The sequence below is a fragment of the Stegostoma tigrinum genome, chromosome 7, assembly GCF_030684315.1.
Source record: "Stegostoma tigrinum isolate sSteTig4 chromosome 7, sSteTig4.hap1, whole genome shotgun sequence".
Taxonomy (NCBI): domain Eukaryota; kingdom Metazoa; phylum Chordata; class Chondrichthyes; order Orectolobiformes; family Stegostomatidae; genus Stegostoma; species Stegostoma tigrinum.
Window position 1 is genome coordinate 48,134,917 of NC_081360.1, and position 21,582 is coordinate 48,156,498.

Sequence of the window (21,582 nt, forward strand, 5' to 3'; positions counted from 1 at the left end):
TCTTAAATCCCATTGCTCACCCACAGTTCCTTCTTTTTCCCTGAAGAAAATATTTTGAAAATGATGTTCGTCCACATATCAGGTAGGTCAAAGCGGCTATTAAGACCTGTGTGGATGTACTGCCACTATTTTCCTTTAGGCTGAGATGCTGGAACAGGAGGTAATAGAGAAGAGTTTCAACTAAAAAAATTTTTTTTTCAACAGAAGTTCACTTGCAGTTTGTAATTAAAAATCTTTTCTCTGTTAGCTTTTGTCAATATTTGGTGTGCTGCAAAAACGACCTGTCATTGCCAGCATTTTCACAGTGAAATGTGTCAATCTTCTGAGAATGTTTGAGGCAGAAATGGACAGCTGCAAAGAAATTTTTGATAAACAAGCAAAGGTAAAATAACAGTTTCATTCTTACTAATGGAGAGTTTCAAAATGTGACTTTATTTAAAAACTGTTGAGGAATGTTTTGCAATTAGTTGAGAGCGATCAATGCTGTGACCCATTTCCACTTCAAACTAAAGAATTGCTACGTCAAGGGGAACAAAATTCAGGTAGGTGGGAAGATACATTTTAGAAAATATGTATATTTCAATATTTATTTTGATATATCTCTCATCCTGTCTGCAGTCTGTGATGGTGACTATGTAATCTGCCTTTGGTGCTGCTCCACCGTTGCCCTGCTGAGCATACCTGCATTTGTTGGATTCCATTCTTATCAGTTCAATCACAGCTGAAATCTTCAGGTGATAGTGGTGAGGGAAGGTGAATAAATGGACCAGGGCATGCTGACTCATGTCAGTCCCCATTTTTCCATCAAAAATTCTGTCCTTGTTGTTTCAAAGGACGTTTTTTTTTCAAAAATGTTTCGTGGTAAGTTGTAAAGCAGTAAAAAACAGTTGGTAGGTGTCGATAGTAACAAAATTCAGTTAGGTATGGAAATCGGTACAGGTTAATTGTGCATTGCAGCCAGTCAGTGCTAAACATCTAGCTGAGTAGATGCATACCTGAGCAGGATACAATGGCATTATATGCTACCACTGAAAGCCAGCCTATGCCTCTTCAAAGAGCAGATGCTGGAAAGTGGTTGCGGAAGAGTGTGTGCTCACAGAAATATGACACAGCATAGTACTCAGTCAGAATTTTATGGGCTCACTTGGGATGCTTGCTGCCTGAACGTATTAGGGGTGGAGGGGTGATGCTACCTAATCATCCACCTGTAATCTGTCAGAAATTTTGTGGGGGGCTGAGAAGTCTAGGACAACCCACTGACTCTTAATTCTCCATTGGTGTCTTAAGGGCTGCTTCCTGCTCAGCCGCAGTTTTGAGACCAGTGGGAGAAGTTCGACAGCAGGGTTGGCAGGTAAAGTTATTCAGTACTCTAATTAGGAAGGTTGTCTTCATTTAACCTTAGCTTATCTGGAGCAGAAAAATAGGCTATTCAGCTCAACATCTGTGAAGAAAAGATCTATTAATGGGGATTTTTGGTTCGGTGATCCTTCCTCAGATGGTAGCTGGGAAAACGTCGGTTTATATACAGAAAATAGGGAGGAGGAGGGTGTGGGGTACAGAGTAAACAATAGATAGAGCCCGAAGAGAGACAAAGGAGTTGGTAACAATCTGGCTTGGAGGTGAATAGTTGTTAATGGGTACTGTTAGTGACTAACAATAGCTAGCGTCTAATGGCAGGTGATATAATAACAAGGCCTGATGCGTGGCGTAGGGGGCTGGGACATGGGAGAACTCAGGCCCTAAAATTATTTGAACTCGATATTGAGCCCAGAGGGCTGCAGGGTCCCCAAGCTTAAAATGAGTTGTTCTTCCAGCTTGCGTTGAGCTTCTCTGGAACACTACAATAAGCCAGAGGCAGATGTTGGCCAGGGAACAGGGTGGTGTGTTAAAGTGGCAGGTAACTGAAAGCTCATGTTCAACTCCTGGACATCCTGGATGTCCTCCTGTTTCAAGGACTGCATCCTCCCCGTCCACCCCACACCCATGATCAAAAATGCCCTCCGCCGCATCTCTTGCATTTCGTGCACTTCTGCCCTCAAGCCCCTCCATGCAACAAAAATAAAGAGAGAATCCCCCTGATCTTCTCATCACCCCTACATCTGCATCCAGCGTATCATTCTCTGCCATTTTTTGCAACCTACAATTGAACTCCACAATTAAAGATATATTTCCCTCGCCATCCTTATCTGCCTTCCGTAGGGACTGTCGACTCCGTGACTCCCTTGTCCGCTTCAGACTCCCCACTAACCCCACCATCCTTGCCACCTTTCCCTGCAACCGCAGGAAGTGCTACACCTGCCTTTACACCTCATCCCTCACCTCCATCCAAGGCCCAAAGTGAACTTTCCATATTCAACAGAGGTTCACTTTTACATCCCCCAACCTGGTCTGTTGTATGTGTTGCTCCCGATGTGGCCGCCTCTCCATCAGTGAGACCCAAGCGAAGACTCGGGGCACCGTTTTGTGGAGTATCTCTGCTCTGTAAGCGCTAATTGATAACACCTGACAACGCCAACCATTTTAACTCCCCACCCACTCCCTGGGTGACATGTTCATCCTGGGCCACCTTCGGTGCCACATAACACACAACGTGCAAACTGGACAACCGACACCGTATATTCCACCGCAGGAGCCGACAGCCCAATGACCTGAACTTAGGATGCACCAGTTCTAAAATGTTCCCATCCCTGGCCTCGTACCGTGTCCACCCATGTCTCCCTCTCGTCCCTGTCTCCTTGATCTGATACAATCTGTCTGTCATCTTCCCTACCTATCCACTTCACCCTTCCCACTGACCAATCCCCACTATCCTTACCCACATGCAACCTATTACTGTCCCACCTCCCTTCCTCCAGCCCCACCCCTCCTCTCTATATTTATTTCCCAGCTCCTGTCCTCCTCCCCACTTCTGAAGAAGGGTCCTGTCCCGAAACATTGACTTTTCTGATCCTCTGCTGCCTGGCCTCCTTTATTCCTCAGCTCCACACATTGTGTTAGACTCTGACTCCAGCATCTACAGTTCCTGCTATCTCCAATTTGCCGCTCATGTCCTCTTCAAATCTTGCTCCTCTCATCTTAGAAATATGCCCCTTTGTTTTGAACTCCCCCACCTTAGGGAAAAGACCCTTGATATTCACAATATCTATGCCCCACATGATGTTATAAACCTCTTTAAGGTGACTGCTTAACTACCTATGCTCCACTGAAAAAATGTCCCAACTGATCCAGCCTATTTTTATAACTCAAACCCTCTGTTCTTGGCAACATCTTAGTCTAAAATGGTCTATCTACCCTGTGTCCTGAGACCATGGCCTCCTTATTCTAGCCCCCACAACCAGGGAGACAACAACCTTGTATCCAATCTGTCCATCCCTGTAAGAATTTTGTTTCAATGAGATCCCATCTCTCTCTTCTAAACTCCATTTAACAGTGGCCCAATTGCCCAATCTCTCCTCGCACTACAAATCCACTGTCCCAGGAATAAGTCTGGTGAACTTTCACTGTTTTCTCTGTGCCATATGTATTCTTTGTTAAGCAAGGAAATTAAAACAGCACAAAATACTCCAGGTGTAATGTCATACGGTTCAAGAAGACAGCTCACCACAACGTTCTCAAGGACAGTAAGTGCTGACCCAGCCAGCAATGCCCAAATCTGATTAATATCTTTTCATCCCAAAGAAGACCTCTTTCATACTATAATCACTCATCTTTAAAGGACCCTGCACAGCAAGCTTATTAATTCATCTCTTCTCATTGTTCAATACCAAACCTACAATGGTGTTCACTAGTTGGTTTCTCAAATGTACTAGTTTAAAAACTTGTTCATTAACCATCATTCACATTCATCAGCCACTGTCTTATTGGTAATGTATTTTCCCTGTCTATATGTTGGTTTAAGTCACTCATGTTTACACTTGCTAAATACCTCTCTAGTTTCATGTTTACTGCCATCCCTGACTTCCCAGGAGGCTTATAGACAACTCCCACTAAGGTTTGCCACCCCTTGTTGCTCCTTAGCTCCTTATGTACTGATACTACATTTCAATTTTCTGAACCAATATCCCTTCCCACTACAGTGATTTTATCCACTACTAATAGTGCTGGGCAACCTCTTTTTGACTTTGTTCAGTCCTTCCTAAATATTGAATAATCTTGGATATTCAATTCCTAGCCTTGGTCATTCTGCAGTCAAGTCTCTGCCATTGTAATTATATTTCACCCATCTACGCCTGTGTGCTTTTAATTCATCTCCCTTACTGAGAATGATTTGTGCATTCACATGCATTACCCTTAGGTTTGTCTGTGAGACCTGTTAAGAGAAGCTACGAAGATGTGAACGAGAAGCTACAAAGAGCTGGAACACTGTTCATAGTTGGCAGCTGCAGATTGCATCAGGTGCCGATTAAATGTAGGGATGGTCCCTAGTTGAGGCTTAGCCTAGAGTAAGTGGAAATCATTTGAAATTTCTGAAGGGGAAGGTTTTGAAAAACACAGCTTGCTCAGCCTGCAAATATGCTAAGGGTTGGTGAGGTGTTTACAGCTGCAGTTGAGGGTCAAAGACAGCATGGCTACAGTAAACAAGATCAAGAAACACAGAAGCTATTTGAAAGTGATGTCGCAGAACCAGGAACATCACAACATCAGAATTCTAAAGGGGCAATTTGGAAGCCTAGGCAGATTTGGAGTCTAATGGAGAAAGGAACTAAGGAGATTTAGAGAGGTTACAGTAAGAGTGGGTGATGCACAATTAAAACTGTAGTAAAGACAGGAAGAGTGTATTAAAATCACAAATAATGAGGCTGTTAAAGTGCATGGGAAATATTTATTAAAACTGTAGGTTGTTGGGATTAGTCACAGCACAGCAACAGCATTAGTCATCTAGGGAAGGTCACTATGACAACAGGATTCAGCTCTGAAGCTCCATTTTAGCCTGAAGAGGTGGAAATCTTTTTTTTAAGCTGCAAAAGCATGAGAAAATTCATCACCAGTTAAGTACAGAGACTCAGCTTTCCTATCTTTAGACAAAAATGCCAGATGCTTCTACAGCAAATGTTTCCTTACATGTCTCTGCATATTCAACATGTCACTGTGGCCAAATGTTGAGGCACGTTCTGAGTATGAGTGCAGTTGGTGCTCATGTTGAATGTTGCTTCCTATATTGACTGTGGACTTGTGTCAGTGGTTTGCTCACTATCATTCTCTACCTCCCACCGTATTCTTTTTATGATTCTCTACCTAAATCTCACTCTCTATCATTCTCCATTTCTCCCACCCTCCCTCCCTCTCTATCGTTCTCTCCCTTCCTCACCTCTGTTATTCTCCCTCTTTCTGTGCCATAGCCACCCTTAGCTGTATGAAAAGGGAGACAAGGGTGCCAAAACTTAGCTTATCCAAAATAACCTGACCCTTACCTGAAGCATGCATATAATACCATTGCAAGTTCCTTTGATAAAGATTTATATACTCATGGGGAAAGATTTGCTAAATGTGCTGTGTAACAAAATAATGCACTGATTTATGAACAAAAAGTTCAGGATTATGTGAAATGTAGTTTGCAGGAAGCTTTTTTAAAAAGCTCTATCTGATATAGCTTGAGGTGGCCTAGTAGCTCAGTGTTTAGCTCTGCTACCTCATGGCACCAGGGATGTGGCTTCGATTCCACTCGCGGGCGACTGTCTGTGTGGAGTTTGCACCATTCTCCCCGTGTCTGCGTGGGTTTCCTCTGAGTGCCTCCCGTTTCCTCCCACAGTCCAAAGATGTGCAGGCTAGATGGATTGACCGTACTAAATTGCCCATAGTGTTCAGAGATGTGTAGATTAGGTGGGTTATAGAGGGATGGGTCTGAGTCTGATGCTCTGAGGGTCGGTGTGGACTTGTTGGGTCGAAGGGCCTGTTTCCACACTGTAAGGGATTCTATGAATCTATGATATTTACTGCCACTGTCATTATGGAAGCTTTTGTGTCATAACAGCGATAGGTTGCAACATTATGCTCAACTTTACATATTGCTAGGTGTCATTCAGGAGCCCCATGGTATTTTGGGCATCTTTGGCGCATTGGATGCAAATGAAGACTGGTTTGAAAAAGTGAAAAATCCATGGACTTCCGTTTTCTCTGTTGTCTCTTTACAAGCTGAACTTCTTGTTTACCTTCATTTCTTCTAACGCCTCTCCATAAAGTTGGCTTCCAGGGGCCATGGTTGTTGGCAATTGTTTCCTAATATTTCAAATGTCAAAAAATTATCAGTGCTGGACTTGTAGCATTTGATAATCTGCTAACACTTGTCTGGAGTAATGATGTGGAGGTGCTGGTATTGGACGAGAGTTGAAAAAAATCAAGTCGCTCGACAGCGGGTTGTAGTCCAGCAGATTTATTTGAAATCACAAGCTTTTGGAGCGCTGCTCCTTCGTCGGGTGAAATGGAGGGAAGCGCTTCTGAAAGGTTGTGATTTCAAATAAACCTGCTGACTATAACCTGTCTTCTCACTTTGTCTAAGGTAAGTTCAAGCCACAAAGGCTAAAATTTTGTAATAGTAAGTTCTTAATATATGAAAATGCTGAAGAATTGGCAAAAATACTGTATTGGTTGGTCAAATATATTTAATTTTATTTGCTAATTCTAATCGATTTCCGGTGAGTCATTTTTCCATTAATAAAAACATGCTTTGAACAGATGTTTGATTGTGTCAGTTTAATTGCTTTTGGTGATTATATATCTGTTTGACATCTGCTTTCTGCAGGTGAAGATGAATTATGTAGTATTGCATAAGAATATGCCAGTGATAGCAGGCAACCTGAAGTGGTCCCAAGAGCTTCGTGAACGAATATTAAGTCAGAGAAATCAATTCAGACACATTAATCATCAGTAAATACAGCTTTAAAAGTTATTATGTTTCAAACAAAATATTTCTCAAATTATGGTTTGTAGTTACTTATAATTATGTTCTTTCAAAATAACTTGTTTATATGTTTGGTATGTTTGTAGAAGTCTACATACAAAGGAAGCAAACCTAGCTTTCCAGAAATGTGACAGAATGTTAGCTTTAATTGATAACTATGATCAACAAATCTCCTCATCATGGACAGAAAGTCTAGATGCTGTTTGTCAAGCAAACTTGAATCAACCATTTCTCAAACGGAATGAAGAATCTGGTTTATACTTGGTGAACTTTAACCCTGAGGTAAGACAATTTTCCATTTTTTGGAACCTAAAATTGTATGTAGCCATGGTTACAATATGGATATTTCATCTTCTGTGAGAGATGATTCCATTTCTGAATCACATTTTGCCTATTTTCACTCAGCTTTCAGCTGTGCTTCGTGAGGTCAAATACCTTGGGTTGCTGAAAGGATTTAACATCACAGATGTGGCATTAAATTTGTATTCAAAAAGAGTGATTCTTGATATGGTAAATATGAATTATATATTTTCGCATGAAGTTGTCTTCTGTGACAAATATGTTAGCATTTTTTTGTTGAAAGTCAAACTGTCTTATCAATATTTTTTAACATGTTTCATCTGTTTAAAATCTGTTTAAAATTAGTTGACACACTTTGCAATCAACTTTGTTGGAAGATATTCCCATTATGTCATTGGTTGATACTGCCATAATGGAATGATTTTCTGAATTGTCTTCTCAAAACAAAATAATATTTTTCCACAAAGACATTTTTTTAAACATCTCATCAGTTCCTAGCTTGATTTGCCTGTATTTCTTCTTGTTCTACATATGTGAAAATAATAGTCAGTATTACGAGGAACATCCTAAAGAATTGGTATGACATTGATAACGCAAAATTAAAGGTTGAGTAATGTGTCAAATTCCTCTTAATCCTGACACACATTTCTGCCTTAATACATGGACCATATAATTAAGTAGATGTTTTGTCCTCCAATTGATTTATTTACGTGAATTTTTCTCCTTTTGCTTTTCTGTCTTTGTTCTTCTATTGTATTACTGTTTTAGTGCAACATAGCAGTTTTCAATGTTGCAGCTTCATAAAGATTGTTCAGTCAGTTGTGTATTTCTACTGAGGCGTGCTGGCTAGAATGTTTGTGTTCCACCAGCTGTTTGGTCAACTGTAATGTTGAAAACTGCTGTTCTAGTTAAAATGGTAAGTGAAGCAGAAGGAATAGGGTCAGATGTTTGTTGAAAATTCTAGGTAGGGATTGTAGTATAAGATGGTAACTTTTTAATTTACTGGAATGATATGTTAGCCTCTGGGAGCCATGAAGGAAGGATTTCTGTACTGAAATTTCATTTACTTAGATGAATGTTTGTTATGTGATTAACCCACTTAAGTATGCTTACTTCAGCACGTAAAATGTTTCTTTGCTGAAAGATATAAATTTAATGAAAATATGGAATCTGTATTTATGTTATGTATTCCTAACTTGCTTCAATTTGGATTATAAAACTCTTCCAAATTGGGGAACCACAAACCACAGGCTATACTAAATCATGGAATTGTGGAATCTTCGGAATCAAGAGCTCAGAAGAGTCCATTTGACCCATCAAGCTTATGCTAGTTCTCTATAACAACAATGTAATTCATCTAAATCCACTGTGTTTTTCAAAGTCTTGCAAATGGTGTTCCTTTAGGTGCTTATCCAATTCCATTTTGAAAATCATGATGAAATTTCTTCCACTATTTTCTTGGGCTTGGTTTTCCAGATGCCTACCACTTGCTGCATAAAAAAAACTTTTCTTCCTGTCACTTGTGTATATTTTCACCAATCACCTTAAGTTGGCCTTGACGTTTTCACCAATGAGAACATTTTCTCTCTATCGGTTCCATCTTGACCCCTCATGTTTTTGGCTAAATCTGTCATCAGATATTCTCTCAACCGATACACAAGCAAAATGTTACAGATGCTGCAAATCTAAAGTAAAAACAGTATGTGTTGGAAGCACTCAGCTGATCTGGAAACAGTTGGAATAGGAGGAGGAGAAGAGTTAATATTTCAGTTCGTGACCTTTCATGAGAACCTTTCTGAAATAATGATTACTGTCTGTTTCCATATGTGCTACTGTGTCTGCTAAGTATTTCCAGCATTTTCAGTTTTTACTTCACAACGTTCTCTATGGAGAACAAGCTCATCTTTTATTTTTGAGATGACTAATTAATTCTATTCAATTTCACATTACCAGATCTGAAATAGTTGATTTCCTGGTTGGTCTGACAATATATTGTTCTACAAAACGATCTCGCATGCACTCTGAGCTTGTCCTCAAAACTTCCTTTGTCTGCCTAGATCAAGGTTAAAGTCACCTTGATTACTGCAATACCTTTCTCAAGCCCTCCTTATTTATGTTTTGAGAGTATTTATTGTGTTGTCCTAACTCTTAAAGGAAGTATAGACTACTCCCACCAGTAATTTCCACCCCCCCCAGCCCCCATCTTACTCAAATTGAACCTTCTGATTCTTTTTGAGCCAAGAGTGTTTCTCATTAGTCCCATTGATCAGTGACAGAACTAGCCACTTTGTTTTTCTTCCTACCTATCCTTTTGAAATAGAACATAGAACATAGAAAAGTACAGCACAGTACGGGCCCTTCGGCCTACGATGTTGCGCCATGGAATAATCCTAATCCAAAAATAAAATAACCTAACCTACATTCCCTCAATTCACCGCTGTCCATGTGCATGTCCAGCAGCTGCTTAAATGTCACTAATGACTCCACTTCCACGACTACCACTGGTAAACTATTCCATGCGCTCACAACTCTCTGGGTGAAGAACCTCCCTCTCACGTCTCCTCTATACCTTCCTCCTAACAGCTTAAAACTATGACCCCTTATGGCTGTCAATCCTGCCCTGGGGAAAAGTCTCTGACTATCGACTCTATCCATGCCTCTCATTACCTTGTATACCTCGACCAGGTCACCTCTCTTCCTCCTTCTCTCCCGAGAGAAAAGTCCGAGCTCAGTCAACCTCTCCTCGTAAGACAAGCCCTCCAGTCCCGGCAGCATCCTGGTAAACCTCCTTTGCACCCTCTCCAAAGCCTCCACATCTTTCCTATAATAGGGTGACCAGAACTGGACACAATACTCCAAGTGTGGTCTCACCAGGGTTTTGTAGAGCTGCAGCATAACCTCACGGCTCTTAAACTCGATCCCCCGTTAATGAAAGCCAAAATAGCATATGCTTTCTTAACAACCTTATCCACCTGGGTGGCAACTTTGAGGGAGCTATGCACTTGAACACCAAGATCCCGCTGTTCCTCCACACTGCTGAGAATCCTGCCTTTAATCCTATATTCAGCATTTAAGTTCGACCTTCCAAAATGCATCACTCTGCATTTACTCAGGTTGAACTCCATCTGCCATTTCTCAGCCCAGCTCTGCATTCTGTCAATGTCTCGCTGAAGCCTGCAATGGCCCTCGATACTATCAACGGCACCTCCAGCGTTTGTGTCATCAGCAAACATACTAACCCACACCTCAACCTCCTCGTCCAAGTCATTTAGAAAAACTACAAAGAGCAGAGGCCCAAGAACAGAGCCCTGCGGGACACCACTCAGCACTGACCTCCAGGCAGAATACTTACCATCCACAACCGCACTCTGCCTCCTGTCAGCCAACCAATTCTGAATCCAGACAGCCAAATCACCCTGTATCCCATACCTCCTGACTTTATGAATGAGCCTGCCATGGGGAACCTTATCAAATGCCTTGCTGATATCAAGACACTTCAATGTTTGTTTCCAAGTCTTGATACCATTGTATCCTATTGTGTCATATTCATTTATTCATACTCAATTGTGTGAGTATCCTGTTATGAATATTGTTTGTGTTCAGATAAAAAGCTGCTTTTAATTATTTCCCCTTAATCTGATCCGGTTTGCTGGTGTGTTATGTATTTTGTGACTCTTCCTGTCACACTCTGCTAATCATTACCTATTACTGCCTTGTATTATTGCCTGCATTTTTTAACTTACAACTTTTCAGATTTCCCGTAATTTGAATCATCCCTCCCAGCCCAATTATCAGAATAATTAGATGACACTTCATCAATATGGTCTGGAAGTATTGACCTCATCAAAAATCTCAATTATTTAGTCAAACACAATATGCCTTTGTGTTAGCTTTTTAAAGACATTTTTATTGATATTTAAGCCAGTTATCTTAATGAAATGATTTTTTTTTTCTATCCTAAGTGATTTTAAGTTGTTTTTCCCTCCCTAGTTTGCTATATAATTCCTTCAATGTGAGCAGCTGCTTCCTCTGGCTGATGTCATGGCTGTAGTTGACTTGGAGATCCGTTTGACTTGACACCTGATCTAAACTGCAGTTAGGGAAGAGAGAAACCGCACCATATGCATTGCTAGGCCTCTGGGTAACTTTGGTCAAGGTCCACATCAAGCACAATTCCTTCCCATTGACTACAAAATCTGGGCCAATCTATGGAAGTAGTTCTTGTAGAACGCTGTTTTTTCTGACACAACACAGTGTACACTAGCATGGAGGGTATTTCAAAGAAATTCTAGACTTTTATCTCTACTATTAGTATGAAATGTTATGAAATAGTAGTACAAAATAGATTTTGAACATTGAAATGTGATGCTTCACAGGAATAGGAATCTCATGTAGAAAAGACGAACCATAAGCATTAAATGATAACAGTAGGAAGCTGAGGTAATTTGCATTGCTATTAAATTCTACCAGCCAGGTGACTTCAGCATAGAGGAATGTAGACGCAAACGGTACTATTAATTAAAACTGCATGAACTTTTCTGAATGAATGAGTCAAATTTGCTTATCTGGTGATCTAAAGGTTTCTATATTTGAATGATGCAAAAGAAAAACATAAGCATGTTCTATTTTTTTAAATGTGACTAGGTTTTCTCATTTGAAATGAAACCAGCTGTAGCTCTTTTCCTATCAGTGATGTATTTCAGTTTTTTGAACTATTATCATGGCAGTGTTTGTATTTTACAGTAAATGTTTAAAATGAGAAGAATTATGAAATGAATTTTGATTTTTGAAAATCTGCTTCTTTGATAGTATGTTGGGAACTGGAAACTGCTAACTGACATCTACAATAAACTACATACCTGCATACTGGAAGTGGAATTTCCACTTGTTGAGCATGAATTGAAGAAGATTAATAAACAGCTGAAACCTGCCACAGAAACCTTAACATGGCAAACAGAGGATTCATGGGAATATATCCAGGAGACTAGAAAACAGATGCAAGATCTGAATAGTAGAATGCAGAAAATCAAATACAATGTGGAGGCAATTCATACAATAGTACATGCCTGGACTCATGCGTTGCTTTTTCAGCATAATAAATATGACTGTCCAACACTGTTCCTTGATAAGGAAGAGAAAGTGATGAAATATTACAAATTCATTCAAGATGGAGGAGAAACAATTCACCAATTAGTTGAGGTCAGAGATTTTAGTCCACTGCAATATGAAAGTCAGGTTTTTAACACAATTGTTTGTAGAGAACTTGGAGCAGAGCAGATTGTATAGATGATGCTATATTTGGATTGAAATCAAAATCAAAATTCTGGTTGATATATGAATGTTTTCATTGACTTTTTAATTCCAAAACAACTTCAGTTATTGTTGTGATGGGGAATTTGGCAGTTACTTGATACTGAGAGATACCTCCAAGCTTTGTTCACATTTAAACAATGCTGGTCAACTCTGTTCAAGGCATTGAATGAGCCAGTGAATGATTTGTCATCTGTTTTAAGTTGAGATAGATACATGTTCTTTCTGTCTGCCAAGAACAGGGCAATATGTAAAAATAGCAACATAACACACAAGTGTGCCAGTTGCGAGCCACTCGCTGGCAACTGTAAATTGGTTTTCACTGTAACTGTTAGGTTTATCGAGGAAATATCTAAAATGTTCTATCATGGAATCCCATCTAGTACAGCAAAAGGGGCATGTCATTCAATACCACTTAGCAATCCTTTTACAGCCGACAAACTTAGTGTCACACATGCATTGAAATTCATGTACTTCAGTATATGTTTGTGTGAGAAGAAGAATATCTTTTCCTGCAGATTGGAGCATCAATTTAGCAGCAAATACCACTTGTGTTCCTACTGCAAAAAGTTGTTTAAACAAATTGAGCTTCATGCGTTCAAATTTTTGAACTATTTTAATTTGAGGTAGGAGCAAATTATTCAGATGCTGGAACTTGTGCAGAAAACAAAAAAAAGGCTGGAAATCACAACAGGTCAGGCAGCATCCATGTAGAGACAGCAAGCTAACATTTCGAGTCTCAATGACTCTTCATCAGATCTGAAGAGGGCTCTGATGAAGAGTCAACTAGACTGAAAACATTAGTTTGCTGTCTCTCCTTGGATGCTGCCTTTTAAATTTGAGGTAGACTGGGCACTTCCAGGCCCATGAGTTTGTATGACATACCGCAACAAATGATGTAATAGGGTAACTTTTATCTCACAAGATTGCTTTGAGCTCTATTTTGGCATCAAACTTTCATAGTCAGGAAATGACTTGGGCCCTAGGTATCAGATTGCTGATTAGACCAATCCTGTTGGTCATGGAGCTACAGGAATACCGATGCCTATGTGAAGCTCATGGAAACTGTGGAACTCATGAATGAACCTAAGGCTGCCACTTTGAATAGACCAAAGACTGCTGGATCGAATCAAACAACATGACCCTCCAATCATTTGTAAGAGGCAAGGTACTGGCTGCTCCCAGCCCATGCTAAAGTGTTTAATGTTAGGTAACAAGGTGTAGAGCTAGATGAACGTAGCAGGCCAAGCAGCATCAGAGTAGGAGGAAAGCTGATGTTTCGGGTCGAGACCCTTATTCAGAAAAGGGGGAGGGGAGGGAATTCTGAAATAAATAGAGAATGTGGGGGAGGCAGATAGAAGATGGATAAAAGAGAAGATAGGTGGAGAAGAGACAGACAGGTCAAAGAGGCAGGGTTGGAGCCAGTAAAGGTGAATGTAGGTGGCGTGTTTCCCGCAAAAAGGCCGTCCCCTATTCCCAATTCCTTCGCCGCCTCCGCCGCATCTGTTCCCGGGATGAGGCATTCCACTCCCGGACATCCCAGATGGCCTCGTTTTTCAAGGACCGCAACTTCCCCTCCACAGTGGTTGAAAATGCCCTCGACAGAGTGTCTCACATTTCCTGCAACACATCCTTCACACCTCCTTCCCGCAGTAACAACCAAAACAGAATCCCCCTCATCCTCACGTACCACCCCACCAACCTCCGAATCTAACGCATCATCCTCCAACACTTCTACCATCTGCAATCCGACCCCACGACCAAAGACATTTTTCTCTCTCCACCATTATCTGCTTTCCAGAGGGACCACTCTCTCCATGACTCCCTTGTCCGCTCCACACTCCCCTCCAGCCACACCACCCCCAGCACTTTTCCCTGCAACCGGAGCAAGTGCTACACCTGTCCCTATACCTCCCTCCTCACCCCCATCCCAGACCCTAAGAAGACCTTCCACATCAAACAGATGTTCACCTGCACATCTGCTATACTGTATACTGGTATACTGTATCTGCTGTTCCCATTGTGGCCTCCTCTACATTGGGGAAACCAAGTGGAGGCTTGGGGACCATTTTGTGGAACACTTACGCTCAGTTCGCAGTAAACAACTACACCTTCCAGTCGCAAACTATTTCAACTCCCCCCTCCCATTCCGCAGACAACATGCCCATTCTGGGCCTCCTGCAGTGCCACAACAATGCCACCCGAAAGCTGCAGGAACAGCATCATATTTCACTTGGGAACCCTGCAGCCCAAGGGTATCAACGTGGACGTCACAAACTTCAAAATCTCCCCTCCCCCTACTGCATCCCAGAACCAGACCAACTTGTCCCTGCCTTCCTAACCATTCCTCCCACCTCAAGCCCCACCACTATCTCCTACCCACTAACCTCATCCCACCTCCTTGACCTCTCTGTCCTCCCTGAACTGATCTATCCCCTCCCTAACTCACCACTACATTCACCTTTACTGGCTCCAACCCCACTTCTTTGACCTGTCTGTCTCCTCTCCACGTATCTTCTCCTTTATCCATCTTCTGTCTGCCTCCCCCCTCTCCCTATTAATTTCAGAATCCCCTTCCCCTCCCCCTTTCTGAAGAAGGGTCTGGACCCGAAACATCAGCTTTCCTGCTCCTCTGATGCTGCTTGGCTTGATGTGTTCATCCAGCTCTACACCTCATTATTCTTAGATTCTCCAGCATTGGCAGTTTCTACTATCTCTGTTTAATGTTAGACATGATTGGAAAGTATCTAACTTTTTCAAATGTACTGAGTTATGATTTTGAATTATTCTAAATTGTGAAGAATTACACTATCAATACGAAGTCGTTGGACCTGTAGTGCCTCATGATTGCATGAACTGAAAGCGACATGTATTAATATTCAGGTCCCAGGTCTTTGCAGAACGCGTACACACATTGCATCAGTTTACCTTAACAACTAAGTGACCGCCATTCTCTGCTGTGTTCTTCAGGGCAACATCTTGATCACTCATAGAGTTAAAGGCAGAATCCTTCTGATGGTGGGGTTGCCTACCTCACCACCTGAGAAGTCATCCAGAAATGCATCTGACCAATCAAGGCCACCCTGCAGTCACTTAATGAGGAGTGTTAATTTCTGTCTCTCATTCAGACAGAAGTACTGTTTCTGTGACCTTCCAGACTATCTAAATAACAGGCAGTTCTAATTGCAGCAGAACCACAAGGAGCAATGGCCACTACTGGGATTAAAGGCAGTCCACTAAGCCAAAGTGAATGGGTCTAAGGGCAAAAAGATGTGCAGGCTAGGTGGATTGGCTATGCTAAATTGCCCATATGTTCTGGGATGGGAAATGCAGGGATAGAGTAGGGTATGTGTCCGAGTGGAAGCCCCTTCTCAGCATCTGTGTAGACTCAATGGGCTGAATGACCTACTTGCACACTGTAGCGATTCTGTGATTCACGCGGAAGGGCAATGTCTCTGAGGACAGAGGCGGCTCTGAACTGATGCTGTTGAGGAGGCTGGGGTTTGATTTGAGGGGCAGCCAGGAGATGACTACCCAATGGGTACAAACTTTGTGGGGAAGCATCCAGTTTTAAGGTATGACCTCTATGAGACGTAACCTTCCTATCCCCTCTCTGGCTATCTAGTGTTGTTGAGTTGGGATCAGGGCAGGAAGTGACCACAAATTGGCCCACTTTAAGGTCTCATTTGTGGAAGGGACATCCCAAGCCTCGCCTGCTCCAGGTAAAATTGTGGTCAAGTAGAATAATGACCACCTTGGAATATGAACTGGTCTCCTTGCTTGCAGAACTGCTAGTAGGGGACCTTAAAATTCCACCTGAGGACTTGCCGTGGACATACGTATAAAGTATAAGCATATGAATGTTAAGTTTAGTATCATAGTTTAATACATTTTATAAAAATGCCTTTTGGAAATTTAATATATTTTGAATCAGGTCATTCTTTACTAAATCCAAGCTTCCAAGCTTATACTTATTTAAATGTGTGTTTTTGGTTAAAAGTTTAGACTAAACTTGTGGATTAAATGATGCTTAAGTTACAAATATGTGTCTTTATCCCGCTTTAGGACTTGTTAGGACATTTGTTTTAGGAATACACACCATACTAATCCATTTTGTATTTTAGATGAAAATGTTAATGTTTTGCCTCACAACTACTGAGTAAATTCATGTTGTTTGCATCCAACTGGCACATTTCTGTTTAAAAATTTGCAACCAGTGTAACTTTAAAGTAATAAAAGCCAGACTTAAAATATTTGTGGTGAACTGCATTTTCATAAATTGTAAGAAACATAGGTAGACTTTTGTCTTTTCTCTAGCAAGTTGTTATCTTAAATTATCTTCGTTTTGAAGTGTTGAATTGTAGCACTTTGTTTTGATTTCAGTTGAATGTTTTTTTTGCGCAATATTTCTTGAGTTTTAATATGGCATGAATTTCCCCTTTGTTTTTATTTACATCACATCTTGATATCTAGAATGCAATTGCACATTTACACAGAGATTAACCATTTCTTATGTTGTGGAACAAATTGAAATTCTCTTTTCCCCCATGTTTATAGGATAATCTTCACCTGTTCTGTGCAGATCCCCAGGCTGATGAATGGAAAGTGTACACTGAGTACATTGATCACATAATTTTAGATGGGTTCTACATTATTATTAAATCCTTTCTTCAATATCTAAATGAATGTACAGAAACTTTGCCAAAGTCATCACCTCAGTTTGAAGTGCAGCTGGTCCTTAATGGGTGTGAATTGTCATTCAGTCCTCCCTTGGACCTGGAAAAGAAGGACAACTTTAATGATCTCATAGAAGAATTAATAAATGATATGTACAAAATGGCGTCTAAAGTAAAAAGAGTAGCAAAACATCTAGAAATTGACAACTATCAGGTATTTCACCAGATTATTTTCAGCTAAAAGAAGTAACTTTTACTTGGCTATGTGCTTGTGTGTGATTTCAAGATGACTGTACATGTTCTACAGTTAACAAAGTATGTTTGAAAGTTTGATACTTGTTTTGTGAGAAATATAGCATTTAAATCGCACTTTTAATAAGCAATCAGATTATCTGTTTTTGGTGAAAAACTTGGTTGAAAGTTGCCATAGTATCTTCTATATCACCTGGGTGTGCAGACAGGTATTTGATTCACTTATAAGGTGATGTCACCAATACTGCATCACTCCTTTAGTGCTGTTTTCAGGTAATCACTTAGGATACCTCGTTGAGGGAACCTACGAAGAGGCACAAATCTATGGACCCATTACTTCCTGACTCATAAGTGAGAATGAAGCAAGGGTGGCCCTAAAATACTTAATAAGTAAAGAAAGTAAAAAAGAGAGAACATAGAGTTACAGAGTGAATGACTTAGAGGTCAACAACTTTAAATTCTGTTGCACTGCATCAGAGGTATTGTGGAACAAACTGAAACTAAGATCCCTTGTTGGAGAGTGTAATCCTGATCTTCACTCAGCAATCCACATACTTGCCCGGAATGAATTGCCAGCTAGAAAGCTTGGAATTTGATCCGTGTTCATGCTGGATCAATTGGGCAGTGAGAAAGGCCTAGTAATAAGCCAGAGGATTAGAAACCATGGAATCCTTAAACTGGAAGAGCAGGTGATGCCTTGAAAGCTGCAACTCAAAACATGCAGCGCTTGAAACTTTGGGTTAGGGAATATGCCCAGATCCCTGGGAAACAGTTTGTGACTTCCACTCAACGGACAACGCTGTTGCCTAATAGTGCCGTTGTAACTTTAACATCCACTTTAATGAAGGTACAAATCCTTGCTTTAACATGGGGCATTCAGAACACTTCAACAGTACAGCACGCTCACTTTTGCTTTGGGTGTAGGAGTAGATTTGATGCTGAAATCTCCGATGGAATCTGATTCAGGCAAGAGTGCTAGCCATTGATTCACGGTTGACCCAGTGTCTTTTTGTATAGGGTCAGGAGAATGCCCAATTAACGCTTGCCACCCACAAAATCTTGAACACAATATACAAATGACAGTTGATTGTGTGCTGAGGTTTCAGGTTCTATTGTGCTGAATATTAAGGAAATTAAGCACTTAGTTCCCTTTTCAAAAGGTGACGGTATGGTCAACTGCGCCCATACTTGGGAAAATCCTACATTCATAGGATGTTCAGGCAGTTTTATTTATTCAAGGGATGTGGGCAGTGTTGGCAAGGATGGTATTTGTTGCCAATTCCTAACTGCCTGAAAGAAGGTGGCGGTTAGCTGAATATGACTTGAAGTACTACCGTACATATGTGTTTGTATGCCCATAGTGCTGTTAAGGAGGGATTTCAAGGATTTTCATTCAGTGACCAGGGAGTCATGAAATACTTCTGAGTCAGCTTGATATGAGACTGAGAACAGCACTTGAAGGTGGTAGTTTTCCCATTTGTCTGCTGTCCTTATCCATTCTCTGTGGTAGAAGATCAGAACTATGGACGATCCTGTCAAAGGAACCTCTCAGCAAATTCCTGCAATGTATCTTGTAGATGATTCGTACTATTTCAGTGTGTGTGGTGATTCTGCAGGGGGTGAATGTTTCAACAATCATGACTATGTTTCTGCATTTTCGGTACCGTTTCAACCAGTGAAGAGCTTCTCCCCCTTGCTCTGTTAGCTTTAGTTTTGCTCAGATTCCTTGATGCTACACATTTCCATTTTTGTTTCTGATTTACAGCTTCCACAGTTGTTTTGGTTTTTAATACTTGTAATCAATATTATCCCATTTCTTTAGTGTAACTTTTTGCCCATTGTTGGACCAAGCTGGTAATGAGGCGTAAAGCGTGGTGCAACTGAGCCAGAGCAATGGTGGGCAACTTGTTGCTTCTCATTACCACTTGATAGCACTCACAGCAGCATCGTCTGTTACTTCGACAATTGAGAGCAGTCTGTTGAACAGATTAGATTTTACCATGAGCAGTTTTCTACATTGTCAGATAAAAAGTAAGAGCAACAAGCAGGAGTAGGTCACTTGACTTCTCAAGACTGCTTTTTCATTTTAATAAGATCATGTTTGATCTGATTGTAACCTCAAATCCACATGGCAACTTTTTGCCCCCTTGCTTTCCAAAATAGGTCCACTTCTTCTGCCTTAAAAAATCCAGATATTCTGATTCTGCCACCTTTTCCAGGAAGAGAATTCTGAAGACTAATGACCACCTCAATGACAAAAGATGATCTCTTGCTTTTAATGGCAGCCCCTTATTTTTTTAATGGTAATCCCTAGTCCTGGATTCTCCCACTAGAAGAAACACCCTCTTCGCGTTCAACTGTCAAAACCTCTCGAGAACTTATTTCAGCCTCTTACTTAAATCACCTCTTACTCTTCTAAACTTCAATCTGGTGATGCTTCTTCATGAGAATCCCCAACTAGAGGGAAATAATTTATCTACCCTGTCTTTTTCTGTTAACATCTTGAAGATTTCAATCAGATCACCCTAATACCTTCTAAATTCTGGAGAAAACAGGCCTAAGATTTGTAATCTCTCCTTGTAACTTAATCTCTGAAGTCCAATTATTATTCTTGTTATCCTACATGGTACTCCCTCCAAGGCCAATGTGTCCTTCCTAAATTTTGGTACCCAGATCTAGTCATGGTACTCCAAGTGGAGTCGAACCAAAATTTTGTATATCTGCAGTACTGTAAGTATAAAGGCCAGCATTACGTTAGATCTCTTGATTTATTTTCTCCACCTGTTTGTGAAGTTATAAAGATCTGGGCATTTGAATCCCCAAGTGTTTTTGGACAGCCAATGTATTTAACTTCAGATCATTTGGAAAGTAAACTGATCTGTCCTTTTAGGTTGAAAATGATTAATCTCTCACTTGCTTACATTGAACTCCATCTCCCACAGTCTTGTTCATTCAATTAATCCATCAGTATCCCTTTAAAATTTTATACTATCATCTACACAATCTGTAACACCACGTAACTCTGAGATATCAGAAAATATGAATGTATGACTCTTTATGCCATTATTTGAGTCATTAGTAAATAATGTGTATCATGTAAGCACTAACACAGATCCTTATGGGACAAAACTGGTCACATCCCTGGAAATTTGAGTACTTAACCATTCTTCAAACTTACTGTCGCCTGACCTAATATTAAATGCATCTTATGAAATTCTGGGGAATGAATTTTGAGAAATAAAATTGCTGTGTGTATGACAAAATACTGACTTGTTCTAAACTAACTAGTAGCAAAAGTTGAACATACTTTAAAAACAAGAACAGAAATTGCTGGAAGAGCTCAGCAGGTCTGATGAAAATCAGAGAAATCAGCATTAGTGTTAATCTTGCAGATCGTCTTGCCCTTCTGCCTGTATCTGAGCAAGGGTCACTCGACCTGCAGATGCTGCCAGTCCTGCTGAGCCTTTTTATTTTTGTCTCTGATTTACAGCATCCGCAGTACTTTCGGTCTTTTATTGAACATATTTTAATTTCTGTCTACAGCAAGAAGTAGCTACGATGAGTGATTTGGCTGCAATGCGTCAAGACATCATGAACAAAGTGGGAAGAGCTGTTGACAAAGCAACAAAATATCAAACTTCTTTTGACAAGTACAGTTATTTGTGGATGAATGACCAAAAAGAATTCATGAGGCAGTTTCTCCTCTATGGTCATTTTCTGTCTTCAGAGGAGCTGGAAGTTCAAGCAGACTGTGGACTTCCAGAGAGTCCACCTCAACTGGAGCAGTTTAGAGAACAGGTAAGACATCTTAAGCATTTGCTAATTCGTGAGAAAACATAAATTGTCTCCCTTCTTGCTGAAATACGCTATGAAAAGGACACAAGGAGACTACAAAAACATGTGGATAGCTTTATATATGGACAAAGATCTGACCAATGGAGTATAATGTGGAAAAATATGCAATTGTCTTTCTTTTTTGGCTGAAAGCATTTTAAAAAGTCTGTTTCCTACATAGACATTTGCAGGCCTCTTGGGTACAAATGATTCTGGGTATCTTAGTCCATGAATCACACTAGTATGCAGGTACAGCAAGTAATGAGGAAAGCTAGTAGAATATTATAAATTACTGCGAGGCAAAATAAATAC

At 40.6% G+C, this 21,582-nt stretch overlaps 1 protein-coding gene across 1 annotated transcript in view; it reads left to right on the top strand.

Moving 5' to 3' along the window:
- dnah9l (dynein, axonemal, heavy polypeptide 9 like) overlaps window positions 1-21,582 on the top strand; it is a 353,637-nt gene that overhangs the window by 38,649 nt on the left and 293,406 nt on the right. Inside the window, 7 exon segments of the mRNA XM_059647649.1 lie at window positions 248-382; window positions 6,740-6,864; window positions 6,985-7,180; window positions 7,304-7,408; window positions 12,008-12,397; window positions 17,066-17,398; window positions 20,980-21,234. Of these exon segments, the coding sequence (XP_059503632.1) occupies window positions 248-382; window positions 6,740-6,864; window positions 6,985-7,180; window positions 7,304-7,408; window positions 12,008-12,397; window positions 17,066-17,398; window positions 20,980-21,234 (1,539 nt within the window).